Here is a 23,977-nt window from a genome sequence, read left to right as displayed (position 1 = left end):
CGCCAGGACCTATCTGGCACCTCGTTTCGCAAGTCTGCCTGGCAAAAGACACCGGAGAACGTACCTCCTATTGGCACCCCAGGCCCTGCCCCACCACTTCGTCCGACGACCGGACGTGACTAACAGCAAGAGCAGGCTTCCGAGAGACTGCGAGGCTTCTGGTGACACTTAGGCTCAAAAGCAGCCGCAAGCATCTCCAGGGAAGCTTTCCAGACAGGCAGTCGACCGACCCGGGCCTTCTCTGCACAAGCAACGCCTCCCTCTCCTCCTTCTCTCTGCCCAGAGCCCTCAGCAGCCCCTTCACCCACAGCGGGGGGACCCCAAGCGGTAACACCCCGCGCCGACCAAGCCCCCGCCCGGGACAAGCGGCGCCGACAGCCTGCGCGCTCTCCCGCCGCGGGGAGCCCGCTCAGGGCGGGCAGGGCCCGGCGGAGCGCCCCGGCAGAGCAGGGCGGCTTCGCCTCCCCTCGCGGCCGGCGCCGCCGCTGAGGAGATCGGCGCCCCGCCCCCGCGCGCCGGTCGGTCGGTCGGTCCGTCCGCCCGCCTCCCGCTCTCCCCGCCCCCCCCCCCCCCCCCCACCCCCCCCCGCCGGCTGGCCCGCGCGCCATTCCTCGCGCTCCGCCGCCCCTCAGCCGCCCCGCTCCGCACCTTTCCCTCCCTCCTGGCTGCGCGCCCCTGCCCGGGCGGCTCCGGCTCTAGGGCCGCTCCCCGCCCCGCGCCTCGGCGCCTCCCCTAGGATCCGGCAGGCGGGGGAGCGGAGGGGCGGGCGGCGAAGGCAGAGCGCACCCCATCCCCACCGCGGAGCCGCCGCCGCTCCTTCCCCATCAGCCACCAGCACGGAATGATCCTCCGCTCCCAGCCGGGCTGTCCCCCTGGCCGGCTTCGCCGCTCCCCCATTGGCTTCCACCGCCCCTTGCCCGCCCCATTGGCTCCGGCCTCGCGTTGCGGAACCGCGGTTGGCGGGGACGGGCGTCAATCAGGCCGGAGCCCCCGGGAGCGCCCGCCTCCGCAGTTATCAGGTTAGTGTTCGCCGCGGTGCTGGGGCTCGGGATTCCGAGCGGAGCTGGTTGAGCCCTCAAAGTCCCTCACCGCGCTGGCTTTGGGGGGGTCTCCATCGGTGTCACTGCACGAGCGGAGCCGGGGACAGCGAGCGACTCCCGCCAGCCACGGACATGGACATGAAGAAAAGGATCCACTTAGAGCTGCGGAACAGGACGCCCTCAGATGTAAGCAATGCAAAAAAAAAAAAAAATTAATAATAAAAATCCATCCCACATTTTTTTTTTGGGGGGGGGAGAGGAGGGGGCATCCCAACCCCGCGGGGTTCGGGGGGCAGCGGCGGCGGCGGGGCCGCTGCTGCCCTTGAGGTGCCTACCTGTGTGTGTGTGTGTGTGTGTGTGTGTGTGTCTGTGCGTGTGGGGCCGTGCACCCCAATTTGGGGGTGCCCGAAGGCGCACGCGTTATGGTCTAGGGGGAAACTAGAGGCTGCTCCCGACTCTGCCGGTGTGCGATGCCTTCGAGGGGGCTCGCCCGTGCATTAAATAAAAATAAGTTGGTGCTCCTCTCTTGGCGTGTTTAGTTCGCAAATATTTGTACTGGGTGCTGGGCAGGGAGAGGCAGACAGGGACTGCGAGTGAGTTGCAAATGGTTTAGTTTAAAGTGCGTCTTCATTTCTTTGCAGTGATCAGGCAAGAGAGACTGGGGAGCCATATTTGTAACTTTGTAGTCCTCATGAACGCGCCCTTTCTCTCTCTCTCCCTCTCTCCAGATGCTGAGAAGATAAAAGAAAAGAATTTTAAACCAATGCTTAGCGTTTTTGGCGATCGGGTATCGCCGCCGGTAGCGCGAGCGTTGAATAAAAAAAATATTGCAAGAAATAAACGCACTCTCCACCCCCTCCATCCCCACACACGCACAAAAAGGCTGGATGTGTGCGTGTGCGTGTTTTTCTCTCCCCCCCCCCCCCCCCCCCCCTTCCCCCTTCCCCCGGGGCCGGACTTCAGGTTGTTGTTCCGCGTCTCGCGGAATAAACGAGAGAGAGAAAAACTTTGTCAGGACAAAAAAAAAAAAAAAAAAAAAAAAAAAAAAAGGGGGGAAAAAAAAAAACAAAACCAAACCCACCCCCAAAAGAGTCGGGGGCGGCCGGTGGGGGGGTACCCGGAGGCAGGCGGGGCCCCGAACCCGCTCCGGCGGGGCGCGAACTCGGGGCGCCGGGAGGCTGAGGGCAGCGGCGGGGAAGCCCCCTCCCCTCCCCGCCCCGCCATCCCCCGGCGGGGCCCGCCGCCGCCAGGCCCTTGCATAATGGCCGGGGAGGGCGAGGTGTGCCCCGGCCCCGCCGCCGCGGAAGGGGAACGGGAAGGGGAAGAAGGGGGGAACGTACCTCTCCGGGGGGCGCTGGGGGCAGGGCGGAGGCAAGGCGGCGGGACGCGGCCGCGCGGCTTTTCGGTGGCCAAGCGCGGTGTCCGAGGGACAAAGGCGGGCAGGTCGATGTAACCTGCTCTTTAAAGTTTAAAAACTCCTGGGCGAGGAGGAGGAGGAGGAGGAGGACGAGGACGGGGGGGGTGGGGGGGGGGGGAGGAGGGCTCCCGCCGCTGTACACGCCGCCGTTCCCGGCGGGCGGTGAGGCGCAGCCCGGCCCGGCCCTGCGCGGCTCGCGGGGGCTCATTGTTCGGGCGCGGGGGGCACAATGAGGCGAGCGGGGCCGGCCGGCGAGCGCCCCCCCCCCCCCGCCGAGCCGCTCCCGGCCCCGCGCTGGCAGCGCCACACCGCAAGTAGGACGCGGCGCCATGTTTTTTTTTTTTTTTTTCCTCCCCCCCTCCCCTCCGCCGCCGCCGCCTCCTTCTCCTCCTCCTCTTCCTCCTTTTCCTCAGCTGCGGCGGAGGGAACGGTCGGTCGCGGGCGGCGGCCCTTCCCGCCCCACCGGGCCCTCAGCGCCGGGCCGTGAGGGGAGCCCCGCCGCCCCGGCCCGCCCGCCGCCGGCTCCCGCTCTGGCAGGCCGGGGTGGGGGGGGGGGGGGTAGCGGCGATGTGTGGAAGTGCGACATGAGGCGTTGGCGGAGGGGGCCTTCCCGCCGGCACTGCGGCTGCGGCGGCGGGGCCGGGCGGCGGCGGAGGGGCGCCCGGGCGCCCTCTCCGACATGACTGCCCGTCGCCGGGGCTGCCATTTTGTCGCCGCCGTCGCCGAGCGCGGGGCGGGAGGAGGCTCGTGACGACCGCGGCGGGACGAGCCAGGAGGGTAAAAAGGCGCCGTTGTTTCCCTCCCCCCCTCCTTAATTATTATTTTTAATTATTATTTTTATTTAATCCGGCGGGTGCCGCCGTGGGGCAGGGGGATGCCCGTCTTCCCGCCCCCTGCCTGCCGCGGGGATCGGGCCCCACCGGGCCGGTAGCGCCGCCGCACCTGCCCGCCCCGCCCCGCGCACGGCAGCGCCCGCCCGGGCGGGAGCGGGAGTGGGGCCGGGGGTGCCCTGCAGCCCCACCCCGGGCAGGGAGTGCGGCGCTGGGAATATGCCTTCTTCTTGGGCAGGGCCCTGCGGGAAGGTAGGTCTCTGCTTTTGGAGCTCCTTTTATTTTTATTTTTAAAATTATTTTATTACTATTATTATTTTGCCTTTTTCCCCCTAGTTTTGGTGGATTTGTCCGTCACTCCTACTGCTGGAGGCTTCTTCACCGTTTATAAAGACAGACCTATGGTTTAAAGACTTGATCCAAAGTGTGTTAGTTATAAGTTGGACTTACCCCCCCCCCCCCCCCCCCCCCCCCCCCCCGCCCTCCCTTTTTCCAGGCTTGGATTGTGTTCAGTTTTTGCTCTGTTCTGGCTTATGTCAAAGAAAGTTAAGAGAGCTCTGATCTGGTGGGGGTTCACTGTCCCTCAGTAACGCAGAAATCTACAGCAGTTAGTTGTAGAAGGCTTAACCTGTTACTTCTTTTTACCTGCTAGCCTTTAGCTCTGTCAGTGAGTTATGTGTATCAGTCTTCCCAAGGTGGCGAAAGTGATCGCCCCCGTTATAAAGCCAAATCTTTCTGGTTTCATATGAAGGGGGATAGAGATGCCATATGGGAATGCTGTTCTGTTTAGAGTCTCTTTTGTAAAGCCATTGATTACAGATGTGTGCACGTGCTTTTGTGTCGTGGAGAATTAAGTGTACGGTTTGAAGTCTGTTTCTCTAAAATACATATTAAAATAAAATTCAGCTAAATCCAGCTAGTGCTTTAGCTAAAATACTTGGAACTAGGGTTTAGAAGCCAATGTCATTTATTTATGGATTTTAGTGAGTCTTTGGGCATGAACAGGATGGTTCTGTGAATTGTTTTTGTTAGTGTCTGCTTTGATAGATAGGCAGTATTTCTCCTCCTTCTGGGGGATCATTATTTTCAAACTTTTAAGTGTAATGTAAATAAATCTTGGTGAAAATAACTGTGAATATACTTGTTTTGGAGTTTCTGCCCAATACATGCTTAAGTTTTGTGGTACATCTTATACTTATGTATACTTAGTATATCCTGTTATCAGAGCATACAGGATCAAAACTTTTTGTAAATCACAGTTAGATAATATGATGTTGATAAGGTGTTGTGGTTCCTTCTGAGCCTATATTAATATTTTACAGTTTGATCTGGCTAATATGGTTCTTGTGTAGAATACTGTGCACTACTATGCAGCTGAGCTAGCTACTTTGAGCTGTTAAGTCATATAATCCTGTTAGGTTACATGTTGACTAATAAAACATAATGTAAGTGTCCTGAAGTGGATTGTATAGGAGCCATTTCTTCCTTTTCTTCCTCAGCCTCTTTTTTTTTTTTTTTTTTTTTTTTTTTTTTTCGCCCTCCATTTTTATATGAATTCAGTGTTGGTGAGAGGTCTGGGGTTTTGGAGCTTGAAATTTGTTTTTTTTTTCTGTGTGTTGTACAGCCAGAATTGAGCTTGCACATCTACTTTCTGCCCAGATATTTCAACTTTTTGTCCCGTTACATTTAGTGGTCACTTAACAGTAGTGCACTTGCTGTTTCCTTTGTTGCTTTGTTTATCATGGTTTTCTATTATAATTAACTGCTTGCTAGAAATGGGCCAAGTACAACTATTTTACATGGGGTTTCCTCCAGGAACTGGTAGGTAAAACCACTGACCTCGCAGAGGGGCTGCTCACCTGGGCATGTTTGTGGGCGTTCTTGTTCATTCCCATCGTAAACTCATTAGTAAAATGCAAAGACGGTGGAACAGGTTCAGTACTAAGGCTCTTAGCTGTGTGACACGGAGGTAGGTTTTTGAAATTACACACAAAACTCATCTTCTCTGGTGTACAGCTACCATGCCAGTTCATTTAGTCTGAGGACTTAGTGCTTTATCAGCTCAAAACTGTGACAGTGATAAAATACTGACTGTAACATTGAGTATTTCTTACAGTTCTTCTAACTCTCTGTTGCACTTTAAAACTTATTTGACAGTCTGATTTCTCTCTGGTTTTCTGTAGATCTTAAAACTGAAGGGAAATACAGTGCAAGCATCTATATAAAGTGTTCTTTCAGATGAAGAATATAAATAAAAAGGCTCTTTTCCCCAAGCTAGTTCCTTGTTTTGATGCTTGCAAGAACAGTAAAGAGTTTAAAGTGATACACGTCACTTTAAAGACCTGCATTTAAAAAAAAAAATTTTGGTCTTGCGTATGTGTGCAGATACATACTTTTTCACTTTCCCCAGGCTGAACAATCCCAAAATGGGAAGGGGATGTACTCTAGGTTTGAAACAAAGTGGGATATGGTTGTGTCTAGGGAGGCATGAGATCAGCACGTACAAACTATGCGGCATGTGCGGATTATCATGGATTTTTGCGGACTTGTATCACTTAACCACTTATGTAGCTGACAGCAGGGTGTAAATGTACAAAGAAGTAGCTGTCTTTTTTGCAAACCTCCCAAGTTTGCATAGCAGGTGGTTTTCACGGCTCTGAATTTTCAGATGCAAACCTCTAAAATGAGCATCCTATTGGATGGATGGATGGATGGATGCTCGTCTTGGAGGGACTGCAGCCCACAAAAATCAGGCTGGCGAACGGGTGTGATGTGTGAGCTGTCCTCACTGCAATTTAGTTTCACAGTTGACTACTGGGCTGACCAGGGAAATACTTGGCAAATTCTGTTACCTTGGACCAAGTTTTAAGCATATGAAAAGAACTATGAATGTAGAATTGAAAAACACCAGTATATGGATCTAAAACTGGTTGCCTAATTTTCCCATTTCCCTGTGACGCTGCTAGAAAGTAGCAATGGTAGATTTTTATTTTTTTTAACCCTCAACTCTTGAGAATTCCCTTTTGACCAGCAATATGTAAAGTGCAGTGACAGTTACAAAATTTTCTGTATGATTCAGGTGTATGTCCAAATACTGGCTTGATAAAAATGCATTACAAGAAATAGCTGGGGTTTAGTTGATGTAATTGTGTTGTAGTCCATCAAGAAATGCGTCTCCTGAAGAAAAAAAGCGTTCTTGTCCTGCCCAGCAAATGAAACAAGTTGTTGAAAAAAGGCGGGGGGAAAAACCCCAAAACTCAGTACAAACCTTCTAGGCTTAAGCCTAGCTATTACAATCCATGCTTGCAGCAGGATTTGTGTGTTATGTATCAATAAATAGAATATACCTTTCTGCTGTTCTGCTCTAAAGGTACATCAGAAACTCCTGAATGTTTCGAGGTACCACTAATCACATGCAGGGATTTAGGACGCTTAAATAAAGTAAAAGATAAAATATTTTAAAGGACCGTATTACCTATGTCAGTGATGTGTCTTTAAATGTACGTTGAATGGTGGCACAAGTGTCAGTGGCTGTTTTCTTAAATAGTTACATCCCGTAAGGCTGATGTTGACTGGTTCTTCCCATTTCATTCATTCTGTGGATTACTCCCCCCATCCTCCTGTCATAAAGGTACAGGTATTGGTAAATTGGAGAAGCCTGAAAAATAAGAACCGAACCTATGAAACATGTGTGGGTGCTATGTCTTGAATTTTTTTTGAATGAATTAAAAGTAAGGAAGAGTTATGGGAGTAGTTCTGGTTTGCACACCAGAATCCCAGGCACCTCTGGGATCCCAGCTCCGTGTCTGGGAGGGAGCAGGATTCCCCAGGGTGCCAGGAAGGGAGGTCCTCTCCTTGCCACCCGCCGAGGCGGGCTTGCCATTTGCGGAACTTATGGTGGCTTTCAGCAGTCTTAATTGACGAACAGCTTAGCTCGATGAACCAAACCCTCTGTGTCTGCAGCGAGGTACAAGTCTCAAGTGGGAATAGAGAGCAGTGATGTTTTTGTTGTGCTTTGGAGTGATGGACACTTCTCAGCTATTTATGTGACACTACTGGACTTGTTCTGCATATAATTTTTTCCTGTCTCTTCTCTTGCTCAGCTGTCCTTCAGACAAAATAGCTAGTAAATACGTAGTCTGTATTTTTTTACTAGGTTGCTAAAAAATCAGTCCTGAAGCCCTTGCATATGTGAGCATGACCTCTGAAATCTCCCCCCCCCCGCCAAAAAAAAAAAAAAGCCTTAGTGTTTTGTCTTTACGCTGCTGTGTAAAAGTTGTGCTCTCTACTGGAGCACTCATTTGTGCATTGACTTGGTCTATCGAACACTTTCCCTTCAAAGCCATAAAAAAAAAGGCTAGGAAAAGCTTATCTTTTGCAAGTGTGATTTGCCAATGCATTCTACAGCAGCTGACATATTCAGAGACTGCTTTCCATATTAAACATGCAGCTCTTAAAATTAGTCTTCATTTAAATGCAGTGTTTCTCTTTTTATGTCTGTCTCTACATCAGTCCTTTGTTGCTGAGGGCAATTCGGAGTATGTGCAACTGAACAAACTAAGCAGTTCAGCTAAATGCTTAAAATTTCTAACAAGAACTTTCAAATTAGAGGTGCGATGCAATCTTATGTTTTGCTTCTGGTTTATTTAATAATAGCTGGCAGTGAATGAAAAGCACTTGGGGTGTGGTATCAGGCACTTGGTTTCTCAAATAGAGAGAAACTGAGATGCGGAGCTGAAGTGACCCGTGCAAAGTCACCCACCCCAGCCAGGAGCAGAGCGAAGTGCTCTGCCTGTAGGTGATACCATCTGTAGAGAAGAGAGACGCAAGCAACATTAGTGTGAATATTAAAAAGCATTTAATGCAAAGATCAAGCAGTTTAGTCATGTATTTGAAACAGTCTATCTAAAGAAATATTTGGAGTTTTTACAGAGTTATGCTGCTAACAGTAGAAACAAAACCGAGAACTAGCTATATGCTTTTGAATGAAACAGCTTTTCATGTCACTGGAGTGTGTTCTCGGTTTATTAATTAGTATGTTGCTTATGCATATGGCTATACTGACCCTTGTAAATGTGTGAAAGTATATTTATGTGACTCATGGGGTTTCGTGGTTGGGGGGGTGTTTTTTGTGAAAGACAACAGTAGATTATTCTTTCTGGAAGTTTTCTAGTACTGGAGATGCCTTGTAATTAGATATGAGTGTAAGACATAGTCAGAATTGCCAAGACTCTTCACCCTTCTGCCGCTTATGTGTTTCACTTGGACCTTTAGTTTCTCATAGAACAGAGAAAAGGGATGTAAAATTAGTTGGAGCCATATGTATTGCTTTGAGGGTTTATAGCTGTGCTATGAAAAATATTAGAGGGTAAAAAAAGTAAATGTATTGATATTGAGCCAGATTTTTTCTGAGCTGTGCAAGCAGCCTTAAGCTGTCTCTGAACACAGAGCAGCTTTGATTTAAAAAAAAAAAAAAAACAAACCACAACACCACACCACCCCCCCCAACAAAAACAACAAGTAAACAAATAAAACAACAAAAATTTCCTGTCTCCCCTCCCCTGCTCCTTTCCCTTTGCCAGGGTAGAGGTGTTGGAGGGTCCCCCATACATGCAGAGTGGCCAGCAAAAAGAGGACATTGACTGTGCTCATCCTTGTGGGAGTTAACATAAACAGAGCCCAGCTCCAGGGGAGTTTAAAAGGTGGCTTTAAACTGCTATTTTACTGCATCACTTTGAACTTGGGTACAGCAGTTTAACAAGCTGCTTGAGTCCAGACTGTGACAGATGTCCACAGAGATGCCCGTGTTGTCACTGGATAGGTCTTGGTACCTAAGGAAATATTTTCATGCAATTCCTTGGTTGCACCCTTGTCTGGAGTAAATCCGAGTTTCTTCATCATGTGCTTGTTGGATCAAATAAATTAAATACAAAGTGCTTGCTAGGCTATAGTATACAAACACAGAGTAAACCTGTATAAGAACCATGGCGTTATGGTTCAAAGACAGCAGTATTGGGATCCGCGGACATCCATGCATATTGGTCCTTGTAGTGAAAAACGTGAGAGGCACCAAAACTGTATTGGCATGATGCTGGAAGTTCAATTTTGGGCTTCTAAAACCCTCCGCTGAAGTGTTTGGTGGAAGTTTCTGAGAAAGAGATGCAGAAGAGGAATTAAAATATGAAAGTTTGACAGGGTTGTATCATTTGGAAAAAACGTAGATTAATTTTGAGGTCCAGTAGTAGTTTCACATGACCTTGTTGCAAGAATTTGGAGTTTAGCTCAGGTGAATGGGTATAAAATACGCAAAATAGCTAGAAGTGGAGCAGGTTGCCATTGAACCAGTCTGTGCTGGAAGCTGTTTTGTTCAGCAGTTGTGAATTGCTTGGTATTGGAGGGGCCAGTTGCAGAGTGCTGGTGGAAGAGACTCCTTTGTTCAGGTGTGGGGAGTGTGCTTGGGGGAAATCCTGTAAACTTAAGCCTGAACTGTGTTGACGTCCTGACAAGCGCCTGGCATTCAGCTGTGGTGAAGATCTTTGCTTGTACCTGGTGTCCGTAATGGTGGTAATGGAGCACTGCTCAAAATTACAAGGTATACGCATTAATCCCATCCAGTCCCTTCCCAGCCGTCAGTCACTGCCTCTGCTGATACGATTCTCAAGTACTCTGGCTGCTAGATATCTTGCCTGTATCTCAAGGCAAGTGGTTTGTGTTACATGGCCATCTTTTGCGCAGCATTGCTCCGTGCCCCGGGAATTACAGTTTCTGTGCCCAATACAGTAATGACCAGAGCCTGTGCGAGGTAAATGGTTGTTGGCTAACTAGTTTAAGACATGTACTGCAAGTGAGTTAAATCTATTTATCTCATCTCAGATACTTATAAAAAAGCCTTGAAGGGATGTATCAAAATCCAAAATCATGTGCTGGTTTGGTAAGGAGAAAAACTTAACTGCCGTCACCTGCAGTTGGTGCCTTTATTCTGGTTTGCTTTTTCCCTGTGTATCTTGGGGGAGAAAGAGGATGTCAACACTATCGCAATTTTCCCTTCCCTGTTAAATTTAATTCTGTTTGCAGTTAGATGTCATCCCCGAGCATCTCCACCAGGCAATGCTGAGCTGCCCAGAAGGAGCAGTGGAGGATTGCCCCCTAAAGGGGAATCCCTCATGGCACCAAGCCAGCACAGTTGGTGCCATGGCACCTGCCTCCCTCCCCTCCCCTGCCTGCCTGCTTGCCTGCAGGCAGCATGCCAGAGGTAGCAGGGGGCACAGCCCGAATGGGCAGCACTGGCAAGCCTGGAAAAGCTGAACAGCTCTTGAGGGGTGTCTGAATTGATGTACAGCAGCCTAGTAGCTGCTCTAATTTGGGCGAGAGATTATTCTGCACTCCTCTTTCTCTTACTGTTTTCCACCAGGAGCAGAACTATGTGTAGCCTGGCTCTGCTGTGTGTTTATATCACAGGGGGTCCTAACATGGCTGAAGATCCATCTTGAATGCAGGTGGCAAATGGCATGTGGTGCTACCTTTTTTTTAAAAAAGTTAAGTTTTTCAAGTTGGTTACATTTTGGTGATCATAGAGCAGAAATGGCATCACGTCTTTGAGCATTCAGAGCAGCTTTGTTAACCCAAGGTATTAAGTAGGCTGTTCATTCAAGAATTCTGTGACCTAGTCACATTCCAGATAGTATCTGAAATGGAAATTCATGCAATGTTTATCTCTTCCAGTAGTAACTTTGGGGGAAGCTTGTAACATGAGCGTGGAGAACATCATGTCCTTACCATCACTGTGGAGCTGAGCATGAACAGTGGGCTCCTGCAAGACTTGGGCAGTATCTTGAGCCTTGTCAAACTCATGCCTTCCCCTGCAAAGAAGAACGTTGTGACTGTGGAGGGCTGGCTTCTCTTAAATTTTGCTGCACAAACTGAGTGGAATAGAAACCTAAGCAGATCCATTGCTGCTCAAGGTTCCCCAAATCTGCCTGAGTACAGATCTAGAATATGGTACAATAAGTAGGAGGACACAACTCTTGGCAGCCTGGTTACAGTAGACAGCAATAGTCATTCTTTACTGTGGAGCGATGCAAAGCTTTGCATGGGCTATGCAGGCTTTTGAGACCGAAAAAATCCCACAGACAGAAACAGAAGTGTCTTGAAGAAGTACATGTGCATCTGGGAAAGAATAAAACTGTCTCTGCTTTCAAAAGTAATTTGGACTTCACTTCCACTTACCACAACAGGCTTCCCTTGCTCTCCCCTCCCTTCTTTCCACAGCTTTGCCCTCCTCCACATGAGGTTTCCATTGGGTTAAGAGGTATGGAGGACTTCTCTGAATGCTCCCCTGGATCATTTGGTTGAGAGCAGTGCAGGACAGAGTTAACACCCTCATCTTTACCTGCTTTTTTCGATAAAAATGCCACATAGTTGGATATTCCTGTCCTAGGGGTACCATATGCAATGTACACTTCAAAAGCATCTGGTCCGTTGTGCTGAAAATGAGATGTTACAGCCTTTGCTGTTCTGCTTGTAAAGCCAGCAGAATGGTATTTGTACTTGTAAATTTGCCTTTTATCTTTTAAAATTATATTCACAACCATGTCCTTCTGTCACCTTGTTAAGCCTTCAATTACAGACTGGGATTTGGGAATTTAGTCCCAAGTTCATGGATCTCTGTGCCCATGGGTTGTAGGCTTTCTGAAGTAGAGACTTAGCCTTTTTACCTGTTACAATGGAAATATAGATTAAAGGTTAAGGTGGTGACATGTGCAGCTTAACAGTTGTCTGTGTGTGATTATACTCTATTGATTGCATGTGTGTTGATGAGAGTATGGTCCCTTCCAGAGAGGCAGCCAGCACTGGGAAAGGGAGGTAGGGGAACGTGTGCCAGGTACTATGCACAGTGAGTGAGTCCCAGATGTCACTTGAGATGACTGCCATGAAAGCCAGTGGCTGCTTACACGTGGTTGCCTGTTCTTACCCTAGGAGTAGGTTGGAGTTTTGCAGTATACCACATGGCTATATTAAGGATGTCGTATATGCATTTGGGAACACAGCTTAATGCAGTAACCATACTAGGAAAAAGATAAGAGTCCCTGGTTATCAAGCAGGCAGTAATGTAGAGTGTGATGTCATGAATGTCATGAAGAGACGTAGGGCATGCTGTAATCCACAGTTAACAGTGCAGCGTGTGTTAACAGAGATGTGATGTGATGTCATGTGCTGAAAGCATCTGGGACTACCAGAAATAGAAACTGGGATGACCACAGGAGAACAGGTCCAAGGCACATGGTCTGAAGAGTTTGTTGAAGAAGCAGCAATCTCCTTGCTTACATGTGACTGCTGAAAACTAAGGACTGATAACCAGCAAACCACACAGCAGCGCTCAAGCAGAAGTATGCTTGGAGCAGGAGCAGATGGCAACCACTGAATCGGGGAGAGGGTAGCAGAGCCCTGAGCCACTCTGGGAATGCAGAGGACAAGGCAAAATGGCAGGCTGGGTGCGAAACGCTTGGCAGTTGAAGCTGTACGATGTGTAATATCCCTACCCAAGCACCTGATGGTGCCTTATCTTAAATGCTATCGAAGACATGGTTATGTATGACAGGAACCAACCTAGCCACCTGCATGTTAGGCTTTCTGCTAGATGTTCACCTGTGGGTGCCTTCTTAGCTGTTTAGGTAAGTATTGCGGTGTTGTTCGTGGTGGTTGGTTGCCTATGGCATGTTGCTCTTCCACTGTTTCTCACTATGTAGCAGTTTTTTGCGAAGATAAGTAAAGGTCATGTGGTTTGTCTTTCACTAGTACTCATGCTAGTACTTACTCCAATTAGTGCTTTGATTTGCTTATGCATTGTAGTATAGACAGTGATACAGTTAACGATACACAACTTTTGTAAGTTTTATCTTCTTGTCTTTGATGCAGCTAAACACAAATTAGCTGAGGACACTTACTCCCTTAGCCTCTCTCTCCAAATGTGTTCAGATTGTCCTCCCTAATTCTGATGGCTTATCTCTGTGTCTGTACTATTACAGAGACTGCAGTGTGATACAGCTAAATTGGTTCAGACCAGCTGAGGCCCACTCATTTCATTCAGGTATATAACAAGACTCAGAAAGGGTGCTCACCCAGGCTACTTGCATCAGGCAAAGGTTTATTCTGTGTTTCGGTGACAGAAGATGAGAAAGAGATGTAAAAATTGTAGTCTTACTGTGCATTTTCAGGGAAGTTCAGTAGATGTTTGGAGAGTGATTCAGGAGGTGGAATTTTCCTTAAGATTACAAAGACTTCTGAAAAACAAATGAGGAATAGGGTTTTAGTCCTTCTGTCATACTTTTGTGGTAGTGAGCTGTTTTAGATGGAATGTAGCTTTACTGAGGTCACCTTTCCACTTCTCCCTCTCTGTATACTGACACAGTTATGAGCTCACTAACTGTCAAGGCTGTAGTACGCCTGGATGAGGCCCAACATCCTCACAAAGGGGCTAAGGTTTGAGAAGAGACCTCTGTGCAGCAGCCAGCACGTTGGAAAAGTGTCCTGTTAATAATCCAGAGGGGCCTTGGAGGGCAGTGCCCTCTCCAATTAACTGCAAAACAGCAAGTTCTTAAGAAGGAGATGGCAAGTGAGAGTGGAAGTGGAGGAGAGTGGGATGTGCAGGAGCACAGGCTGAGAGGCTGTGGGCAAAGAGCTGCAGGGTAATTTTAATACTTAGAAAAACTGTATAAGCTGGTGGTAGTTTCTACTGCTTGTACTATATGCAAGAGAATTGGGTGTGATGCAGCAGTGAGAGTGCATGTGGCAGTGAAGTTGGGAGAAGCCCTGCAAGCCCAGTTCGTCCTCCTTTTGCATGCGTGTATTTTCTACAGGATTCTTAAATCTCTTAGAACATGAAGCCGTCTTAATTTTGACTTGAATGTTATTTTATGGAGTCATGTTCTTTAAGAAGCGATTCAGTGTATTAATATACCTCTGACCACATAAGCACTGAAATGATGTTGCTGTGATTGCACTTGGGGAGTGTTAGGAGCCTGTACCCTGCCGTTTTCCTAAACGAGCTCTTCGATTCAACCAAGCTTTCTACCACTTGCAGACCTGGCTGGGTTTATTCCATGATAGCTTTGCCGTGGAGTTGTTTTGACTGTACCTTTGCCCAGTATCTTGGTACTGGGTGCAGTGAAGAAGAGAGCATTGCAGTTATGTATCAAAGTTTTCTGAAAAGCAGAGAGGAAACCGCAGTCTTGGCCTCAAAAGAGCAAACTAAAAGTAGGAGCCAGTTGGCTCTTCTGTCACCATATTAAAGAGTTTTTCTTCTGCATCCATTGCTATTTCCAGCTCCCCATCAAATCTTTTCTCTACCCCTGAGGAAGCTTTGTCCAATTCCCTGTTTGCCTCTTCTCCATCCTGCGTTCGGGGAGGATGAAGGGATGGATGTCCCACCTCCTGGAGTGAGGGCAGATGCCATTTCTTTCTCAGTGTGAGGTTTAGGTGCTGCTTCGCTTTCTGCCTTTGGTCTGCTGCATAGCTCAGAGCCAGAGCTGACTCTAAACTGTGCTGGCTGCTGCATCTGTGAGCATTTTCCTTCCCTGAACTCCCTCCTGCCTTGCTTCATCTTCCTATGTGTGCTCTTGCAAACTTAGTTTGCAAAGAGGATAAGGCAAAAAAAGACCTTGCGCTTTACACAGCATGGAGATCAGCCCCTTTCTGCAGAGAACCTCTTCTCGTGCGGCACAGTGCAGCTGTGCTCCTTTACCCTCCTTGCTCCAAAACGTGTCTGTAGGTGGGTGCCCTGATGAGCCACCTCGCTGGCCAAGGGAGATAGTGGGGCAGGCAGGGGCCTTGTGTGCTGGTGAGCAAGGACACAGATAGGGGGGAATGTAGCTGCTGTATGGTCTGGGTTTGGGGTGGAGCTTCTTTTATTTTACTTTTTTTTTCCTTCTTTAATTTTTTGGCGGGAGTTCTGTGTGTGTGTGAAGCAGATGACTGAGAAAACCGTGTGTTTGTCCCCGAATTGATCTCGCTGGGGGATCCTGATACTTAAATAGTGTTACAGTAAGAAGATATGCATGTTTGCTTTTAAAATGGCTTTCCTGTTGTCTAAGTTTCAAAGCAAAGGGGGTTTTCTGTAGTTTGCTTTTGGGGTTTTGTTGTTTGGGGTTTTTTTTCCCCAGTGGAATAGATGTATGTGGGATCAGGAGCATTTGACTTGATCTTTGGTTTATTCTAACCAGTCTAAAATTCTTCTGGAAGACTTTTGTGTAGTCATTCCCTATCATAATTCTTCTAGGAAAATTGTAGAGTCTTGGAAAATGTATTTCCTGTCTAACGCTGGTCCTCCTACTCTCAATGAATCACTTGTACTCTTGTGTTGCTTTGGGCTGACTTCCCTATTGACTTCAGTGCCTGGGATTTAATTAGAAATCTAGGGATGTTATTTGGAGCCATAAAACTACCTAGGATTCTTCTCTGAGCAGTGGGATTACAGTAATAAAAAAATTAAGAAAATTAAATATTTGCACATTAACTGTCCTTGGTGTGAAACGAAGAGTTGCTTCGTGTTTCTGCATACACTGCAGACTTCTTTTATCCCATCCTCAGCGTAAAGCACCACTCCCTCCCTTTCCAAACCTGTAAACAAACCTCAAGCACGGGATGGAGTCTGCAGTGCACGCAGAAGGATGGGTTTTCCTAGGTGTTTTATAGGGGAGAAATAATCCCCAGAAATTCTCCGTCGGTGTGAAAATGTCTGCATGTTCCCCAAATGGGTGGGCCCTTCCTGTGGAGTCATAGTCTTCGGTGGCAGAGCTTCCCCAGAGCTCAGGAAAGCTCATGCTGGCTACTGAGGGACTTGAATCCCATAAGGCTGACCTGGGTTTAGGGTGAAAAGGAGCAGTCTTATTCAGGCTGGGGCGTATTTAGGGGCTCTTTTGTATTGATGCTGTTGTTTCGTGTCTGTTGAAGATAGCACCTGCAAAAAGACTGGTGCTCTGTTTAAAAACAACAACAAAACCCTGCAGACTGTAACTTGCTGTACACACCCATGTGGCTGTCCAGCTTTGGCTGTCAGGCAGGTCCTGTGCTGCTCAGGCCCATGGGGACATTATCTTCACCTCTCCCTTCGAGCCTCCCTGCTGCAACAGGGCAACAGAGATAAGGGGTATACTGCTGCTGCAGCAGCAATGCTCATGGAACCTCCCCTGCCAGCATCATCCTACACATCCCTTGCAGTTCCCCAAGAAAGGAGTTGCCTCTGTGGAGATCTTCCCCTAAAGTACTAATCATTATTGAGCTACTCTAATGAGGAGGGGTGAGGATGGAGGACTGCAACAAGACCTGGTTTAGGATCACCAGTACCTTCTTTAGGTTTCACGAGTGTCTGAGGAGACAGTAATCTCTCCACGCTTGAAAAGCTCAAATAATTTTTGCATGCAGAAATAAGCTATTTTAACAACTGATGATGCGTTGTAATAGCACGAGTTGTACGGAGTGTCAAAGTTGTACGTTAGTTTAAAAATAAATAGGTTGGGTTTATATTTTTTAGAATGCTTATTGCTTGCATTTACTAAAGACAATGCTACTTCTAACAGTCAAATTGGTTAAATCAGGATTAATGTTTTTGAACAGTTTACATTGTTCTTAGAACAATACCAAGGTGGGCAGTTGAAGCAAAGCCAAATACCTGTGTTTCTGAAACAGTGCTAACCATGCTAGCAAAAGTAGGGATCAGAGACTGAAAGTAACCTTTTGCATACTTGCCAGTTTACTGGAATACCTTTCATTTTCGCCTGATCTGTGTCATCCTTTGCTTGTGAGTGAAATCTTTATTCTCCATGCAGAACGTTTTATGCACATTTTGCATTGTTCTCTTTCCAGGTTAAAGAACTCGTTCTTGACAACTGTAGGTCATATGAAGGCAAAATCGAAGGCCTCACAGATGAGTTTGAAGAGCTGGAATTCTTAAGTACAATCAACGTAGGCTTAACCTCAGTTGCAAACTTACCAAAGTTAAACAAACTTAAGAAGGTAAATAAAATGTCCTGTGCCATATTCCTCCCTCTTTGCACTCTACTGCATGTGTCAAATAGTTGTTTGTATAAAAACATAATGTAGCTGACCAGACTGCTTTGTGATACATGTTTGCACTAAAAACTCAAGATGTTTATGTGCCTTTTAGCTCGAGCTAAGCGACAACAGAATCTCAGGAGGACTGGAAGTGTTGGCAGAAAAGTGTCCGAACCTCACGCATCTAAATCTAAGCGGCAACAAAATAAAAGATCTCGGTACAATAGAACCTCTGGTAAGTTGATGCGGTACAGGGTGAAATCAAACCCCATTTTGTGATGAGTAGAGGCATTACAGGCTTGGAAAGTCCCAAAGCAGCTTGCAGTGGAGTGTCCTCGGTGCTTATCTCTCCAGCCAGGTTGCTGTGGGGCTCAGCCTGGCCCCGGGCTGTCTCCCAGCCCTGCCCCGGGGCTGTGCCGGCAGCGTGAGCGGTGGCTGCTTCCCTCTAGTGGCTGCGGCTCGGCCGCTGCCGGGGCTGGGCTCTCCCCACGGGCTCTGCAGGGACGACCATGGCTTTCCACGGTCGTGTGGGCTACGGGTCTCTCTCCCAGATGCTCTGCTTCAGCTCGGTGTGTTTTCTGTTGAAGTGTTGGGTCTAAAAATCACCACTTCTGTCCAGGGGTGCGGCGTGTGCTGATGGTGGCAGGGGCCAGCTGCAGCACCGTGTGCCTCTGTACGGGGTTGCTCACTGCAGCTGGGCAGAGGTCACTGAGCTTCCAACTTTTTCCTGCTGGTTTCCATTGCCTCTCCTGCTCACGGTCATTATACTTCTTATTTCAAGTGCTGAGAGCAAGTTTGTCAGGTCACGGTTCCAAAAAGCATCCAAGTGTCAATGGTGGTAATGCTGTTTTCTAGTTCTTGATTTGTGTGCCCTTTGCTCTCCAGAAAGGAAGAGTTTTGGTTCATGCTTGTTTCCCAAATGCTTGCTCTTAAAATGTCTCAAGGAGCAGTTCTGAGCGAGTCCATCTTGGATCTCCTTTCCCCCAGCAGAAGGAAAGAGCAGAGCCATTAAACTCATGTAGCAAACAAATGAGAGAGAGGATTGTAACTGCTCCCAGTTTCAGGCTTATTGTTTTCTTGATGTCACCGTTGCTCTACAGACTGAACTCCAGAAGGGAGATATTTCATAAGACTTGATACAAATCCTCAACTGCTTGTGCTTTTGTTGTTAGTACTTTGAAGTGCTGTGGGCAGTGCAGACTAACTCAAAAAAAAAAACCAAAAAAAAAACCAACAAACTAAAACCAGGAATTTAATTCCTGTTCAATTTCTAAGCCTTTTTTCATTTTTCCAAAGGCTAAGGTACAGTCATTAAAATTTTTAAAATCTCTCTTAGTAAAATCCTTGCGTCCAAAGAATAGTCTGTTTCTTCTTCCATTGAAAATAGTAGTTTAAATAGACCTGGCTGCTGCCTCCAATATCTTGCCTTGTGCTTTTGGGATAACTGACTGGACTATTACTTATTCTTAGCTTGGCCCCTTGCAGCATGTGTGATTTTTGCACCATTACCTCTTTCCAGACTTCAGTCTTCTACTTGCAAGATGCTGATCTTGAGAGAGGGCATTTTCCGCTCTCAGATACCAAAGTAGCAATGGCCAGGCATTGCAGATTGCTGTTCCACACCAATTTAGCAGGCAGAGATGAAAATGACCCTTTTGTCATGGGAAGCTCTTGAGCACATAAACTCTGGCTACTATTGCATTCTCTGCTCTGTAGAGAATTATTGTAACACTGAACTTCAGAGACTTTTCTTTCTTTGCAGAAAAAGTTAGAAAACCTGAAGAGTCTAGATCTTTTCAATTGCGAGGTAACCAACTTGAACGACTATAGAGAAAACGTATTCAATCTTCTCCCGCAACTCACATACCTCGATGGCTACGATCGGGATGACAAAGAAGCACCGGACTCTGATGCAGAGGGCTACGTGGAGGGCTTAGACGACGAGGAGGAAGATGAAGATGGTATGTGAATTGTGCTACTTAGTGTACGTAAGTTAAAAGATCGATATGCTGCCTAGTACATTTTGCTTCCAGCTCTGACTTGTTGGCAAGAGAAGGGTGTTCTCAGCAGCTCCTTCCTGACTGATGTAAAGGAGAAGTACCTCAGTGTCCTCTGAAGGAACGAGGGGAAAGGAGATGGGCAGGGCCTGAAAGAGCTACTTTCTCAGTCTTATCTCTAGTGAAAGATCGAGATGACAAAGAAGCACCGGACTCTGATGCAGAGGGCTACGTGGAGGGCTTAGACGACGACGAGGAAGATGAAGATGGTATGTGAATTTGTGCTACTTGGTGTACGTAAGTTGAAAGATTGATGTGCTGCGTGGTACCTTTTGCTTCCAGCTCTGACTTGTTGGCGGCAGAAGGGTGTCCTTAGCAGCTCCTTCCGACTGATGTGAAGCAGAAGTATATCAGCTTCCTCTGAAGGAATGAGGGGAGAGAAGATGGGCAGGGCCTGAAAGAGCTACTATCTCAGTCTTATCTCTAGCGAAAGCTGGGGAGTGAAAGGGTGGTAGAAGAAAGGGACCAGGAGGAGGAGTAAGACCCTGAAAGAGTTCAGGGAACAGTACACCCCAGGGGACAAGGACATAAGGCAGAAATGGGTAAGAAAGGATGGCGTGCTCACACTGCAGTTTTCCAGGAACTGTGTGGTCAGGGAGGTATGAGCAATTGTGTAGAGACTGATGGAGAAGGGTAGGGTGGACAACCAGACTGGGCATAGAAAAAAAGTGGCTGAGTCAAGGAATTAAGTAAAGGAGCCAAGGCATTAATAGGAGTTTGTAGCTGCTCCGTGAGGACAAAATGAACTAGTTGAGATCAGGCAGAAGAGAGGAGGGTGTATGTATTGAAGTCTGCCTGGGGCAAGCTCTGTGAAAGACACTAATTAGGCAGCAAGCAACTTTTTAATGTTAGGAAAATGTACGGTGGGTCCCACTGCGCTGTAGGTGCTGTTCTGCCTCCCCGGCAGACTGCACTCAGAGGCATCAGTGTACCAGTCGGATGAGTATCCGGCTGAGTTTGGGGAATTTGCTAGACTCTTCAAACCCAGCTGCACAGCAAAAGCAGAATAGCTGGACTTGCACTTTTCCCTCGAGTGCTGAATGTGAGCTCTGCTGAGAGGGGTGAGTGCTGCAGCAGTGCCTAGCAGAGCGGTGCATTCAGCCAGCAGCACGCAGGTTCAGCAGGGACAGGTTCTCCTCATCAGAGTACAAGTCTGGGCCTGCATTCAAATGCATGAAAAAGCTCCATAATACCATTCCTGCAGCATGGAAAAACAATTTCTGGTTTGTTGCTTGGACTAGTTGCATTTAATCTCTTTACTCTTGAAAAGAGTTTGCAAACCCATAGGATGGATTGTGTGTGAGCCTCTTGTATTGCTCTGGCAGCATAAAGGCGAGGGCTGTCCCTTGGGGAGGGTTCCCAGTGCATGGTTGGCTTGTCAAGGTCTGCTCTATCCCTGGTGGGAGCAGATGAACACTTGCAGATGAAGAGCTGCAAGTGTCCCACGGGCTCAGAAATGCGTATTAGTAGTGGGAACTGGAGCAGCTAAAGCTAAAGCAGTCCTGAGGCTGCTGTGACTTACTGTCAAGGCCCCTGCAGCCCTTGAGCAGTTCAGACCATGGGTGCAGCTGCCACACTACCCTGTCACTAGGCTAAAGAGGCACAGGACTACATCTAGCCCTGTCTAGCAGCTGGAGAGCTGCTTTTAATTCTGTACAGCCCTTAAGCAATGCTTTCCATTTGCTCCTTGTGTCGGTAGGAGGTCACATCTCAGGTGGCAATGTTGGAAAAAAGTAAACTTTAAATGTCTGAGTGCTTAATCTTGTTTGACTGTATAGAAGAGGAGTATGATGATGATGCTCAGGTAGTAGAAGACGAAGAAGATGAGGAGGAAGAAGAAGAAGGAGAAGAGGAGGATGTGAGCGGAGAAGAGGAGGTAAGGATTTATGCAGTAATAATGGGTGTAGAGTGAACATGCTCTAACTGGGAATAGTTGGGCAAGAAATGGACCAAATATTGGAGGCTTTGAGTACTTCAAGCATGTACTTGCTTTTTTTACTTGAGAAGCATCGCAGTGGGGGGTGGCTTTGAGGCATGCCTGTCTATGAGCCAGCTGCCATCTAGTGACCATTGACATGAAATCATTCTATTTATTGGGCTGATGTCAAAAATACTATCGGGAATGTCTGCAGACCTAGTTTGTGGGGCCTTTGAAGGGCTGGGGTTACAGCCTCCATACAGACAAGAGTGTGGTACGGGAATTACTGACTGTGCTCTCAGACCAATGTTCCTCCTTGGGCATGTACCTTGTGATTCCTCAGGATACTTAAATTCTTAGCATAGTCCAGCTCCAGTGTGTAGGGTGTGCTGAACCTGTCACAGTCTGCTGAGACTTTGCTGTTAGCAGAACCACTGGGATGGGGCTAAAATTTGACTGTAGGAGGTCATATTATCTCTCAGCCGGTCAAACAATCTTAGATACTTAACTGCCACTCCTGAATGGTTGGTCAGCCTCTTCTCAAAACCAACAGCAGCTCCTCAAGCTCTGGAGATGTCTGTTCATGTTTTAACTCTCTCTACCCCTAGAACATGTGCCTTTTCCTACTGACCAGTCAAGTTTTACTAAACTCAGGACATATAACAAAATTTGCAGCTGCATATCAGCATGAAGTATAAAACCATTTTCTCACTGAAGATTTGAAGCTAGAAGTGGCTGCTATGATTGCTTCTGATTTTCTGCAATGAAACTTGGGCCAGAGTCCAGTTACACTGTAGCAAAAAACTGCACTTATATAAGTGCGTGGGAAGTGTCTACCTTTTTGTTTGGTTTTTGTTTAAGATACTTCAAGGACTTTCTCTCTGTTGTAAAATGCTGTTGGATATTGCCAAATTGTGAAGGGTCCTGTACTGAAACTGACTTTTTTTAATCCTTCCTTTATTTATTTTTTTCTAATTCAGGAGGATGAAGAAGGCTACAACGATGGTGAGGTAGATGACGATGAAGATGAAGAAGAGCCCGGTATGGCAGCAATCCAGTTTTTGCTAGAGAGAGAAAAAAAAAAAAAAAAAAAAAAAAAATTTTTTAGAAAAAAGTCAAATACCATTTTCTAAAAAACAGGCTTCTGTTAGTATTCCTGCTCCTTTGATAGTAAGCCAGTTGCCAAAGTAGAAGCTTGTTGAACTTGTTCAACTCCTCAGCAGTATGAGGGACCACTCATGTGATTCAAGTTGTGTTTTATTTTCTAGATGAAGAACGGGGACAGAAGAGAAAACGAGAACCTGAAGATGAAGGGGATGAAGATGACTAAACTGAATAACCTATTTTGAGAATTTCCTATTGTGATTTGACTGTTTTTACCCTGTATTTTCCCTCCCCACACCCCCAACCTTTTTTTTTTCTTTTTTTTTTTTTTTTTTTTTTTTTTTTCTGATTGTAATGTTGCTGTGGGAATGAGAGGGAGAAGCAGACTGGGTGGGCAAGGGAATAAAATACTATTTTTACTGCCACTCCTCCTCCTATTCTTTTTAAATTTTTTCTTTTTGTCCCTCTCTCAGTCCCTGTAACTGCAATAGTAAGTATAAACCAAGTGGTAATTTGTTTCTTATTATTGGAGTGGATAGTTTGACATCTTTGGAAAAAAAAAAAAAAAAAAAAAAAGACAAAAACATTTTAAGATCAGTGGATGATACCCCAAATACACATACTCTGTTCTGAGACAGCTGAATAGCATTGGTTGTTGGGATTTTTCCACCGCTGCCAGTCACTAAATACATTATAAGCATTTTTTTGGGGGATGCTGCAAATTTAGGCAAAGCATCCCTCCACAGCAACAGGTGTGAGAATGGCATATTGATAAAGTGATTTCTTTGTTGCCTGTCCGTGAATGACTGCCATTTTCAGCCAATGCTTTCCCTGCTTTTGTAGGTACCTTTTATTTTGCTGTATGTAAATAGTGACCAAATGTTTTTGTTGGGTTTTTTTGGGGTGTTCCTTTGGATCTGGTTTGTGGGGTGAATTTGCAATCCCCCCTCCCTGCCCTGTGTGTTGTGTGTTTTCCTTTCTGTTTGTTTTTGGGTTTGTTTTTTTTTTTGGCTAGGGTATAGCCAATACACTGAAAATGGCAGGCATTTAAATATATATATAAATATATATAAAAAGTGTTCCTAATTCCTGAGTTACTAGTGAAATGAATTTGACAATTGTAATAAAAAAATGTTTCAACCCTTTTAAATAAGGTGTGTACTATTTTGGTCTGTAATATATAACACCTAGTCAATTTTAAGTGATGAGAAACTACTTCCACTTGTGCTATATACTTTGAAAATTTTTACAAACCTAAATACAGGAGGCAGTTCAGCATGTAGGGTAGGAGGTTTCTTTTCATACACTCAAGCACGAGATACTAATACAAAATTGTATTTTCTTACCTAGTGGAAGTCAGTAAAATGACTGAAAATACCTAGTGAATGTACAGTTTTACTTTCATATCCCTCTTTAAAATAGCTTTAGAAGTGACTTGTATTTCCTAGTCAATATTTCATCTGTATAAATACATTTGCAACAGTTTTTTTTCCCAGAAGAGCCAAACTTTGAGTTTTATGTCTGTTTGTCATTGATGAATTTCAATAAATCTTTTTATACAA

General features: G+C 46.6%; 1 protein-coding gene and 1 long non-coding RNA gene across 16 annotated transcripts in view; one reads left to right on the top strand and one right to left on the bottom strand.

Moving 5' to 3' along the window:
- Nucleotides 1–3,143, bottom strand: part of LOC115342099 — a 35,049-nt gene extending 31,906 nt beyond the window's left edge. For 7 of the 12 annotated variants that reach the window (XR_003923631.1, XR_003923626.1, XR_003923632.1 and 4 more), the window contains exon 1: nucleotides 649–764. This is a non-coding gene — a long non-coding RNA (uncharacterized LOC115342099). Of the gene's footprint in view, nucleotides 1–648; nucleotides 854–1,089; nucleotides 1,772–2,380 lie in introns of those variants that run through there. The other 5 variants (XR_003923634.2, XR_003923629.2, XR_003923630.2 and 2 more) reach the window with 5 other exon arrangements.
- ANP32A (acidic nuclear phosphoprotein 32 family member A) lies at nucleotides 999–23,977 on the top strand. 4 transcript variants are annotated; one of them, XM_030015925.2, is made up of 8 exons: nucleotides 999–1,226; nucleotides 17,148–17,297; nucleotides 17,449–17,571; nucleotides 19,099–19,297; nucleotides 19,504–19,602; nucleotides 21,172–21,269; nucleotides 22,292–22,352; nucleotides 22,580–23,977. In XM_030015925.2, exons 1-8 carry the CDS (start codon nucleotides 1,173–1,175, stop codon nucleotides 22,639–22,641), a joined length of 846 nt encoding a protein of 281 aa, XP_029871785.1. In that variant the 5' UTR covers nucleotides 999–1,172; the 3' UTR covers nucleotides 22,642–23,977. The 4 variants fall into 4 exon arrangements, with proteins under 4 accessions (XP_029871785.1, XP_029871787.1, XP_029871788.1 ...); XM_030015926.2 differs by lacking the exon at nucleotides 999–1,226 and adding an exon at nucleotides 3,404–3,539; XM_030015927.2 differs by lacking the exon at nucleotides 19,504–19,602.

The sequence above is a fragment of the Aquila chrysaetos genome, chromosome 5 (genome assembly GCF_900496995.4).
Source record: "Aquila chrysaetos chrysaetos chromosome 5, bAquChr1.4, whole genome shotgun sequence".
NCBI lineage: Eukaryota > Metazoa > Chordata > Aves > Accipitriformes > Accipitridae > Aquila > Aquila chrysaetos.
The sequence above is the reverse complement of the archived record's forward strand: the minus strand, read 5'-3'. Positions and strand labels throughout refer to the sequence as shown.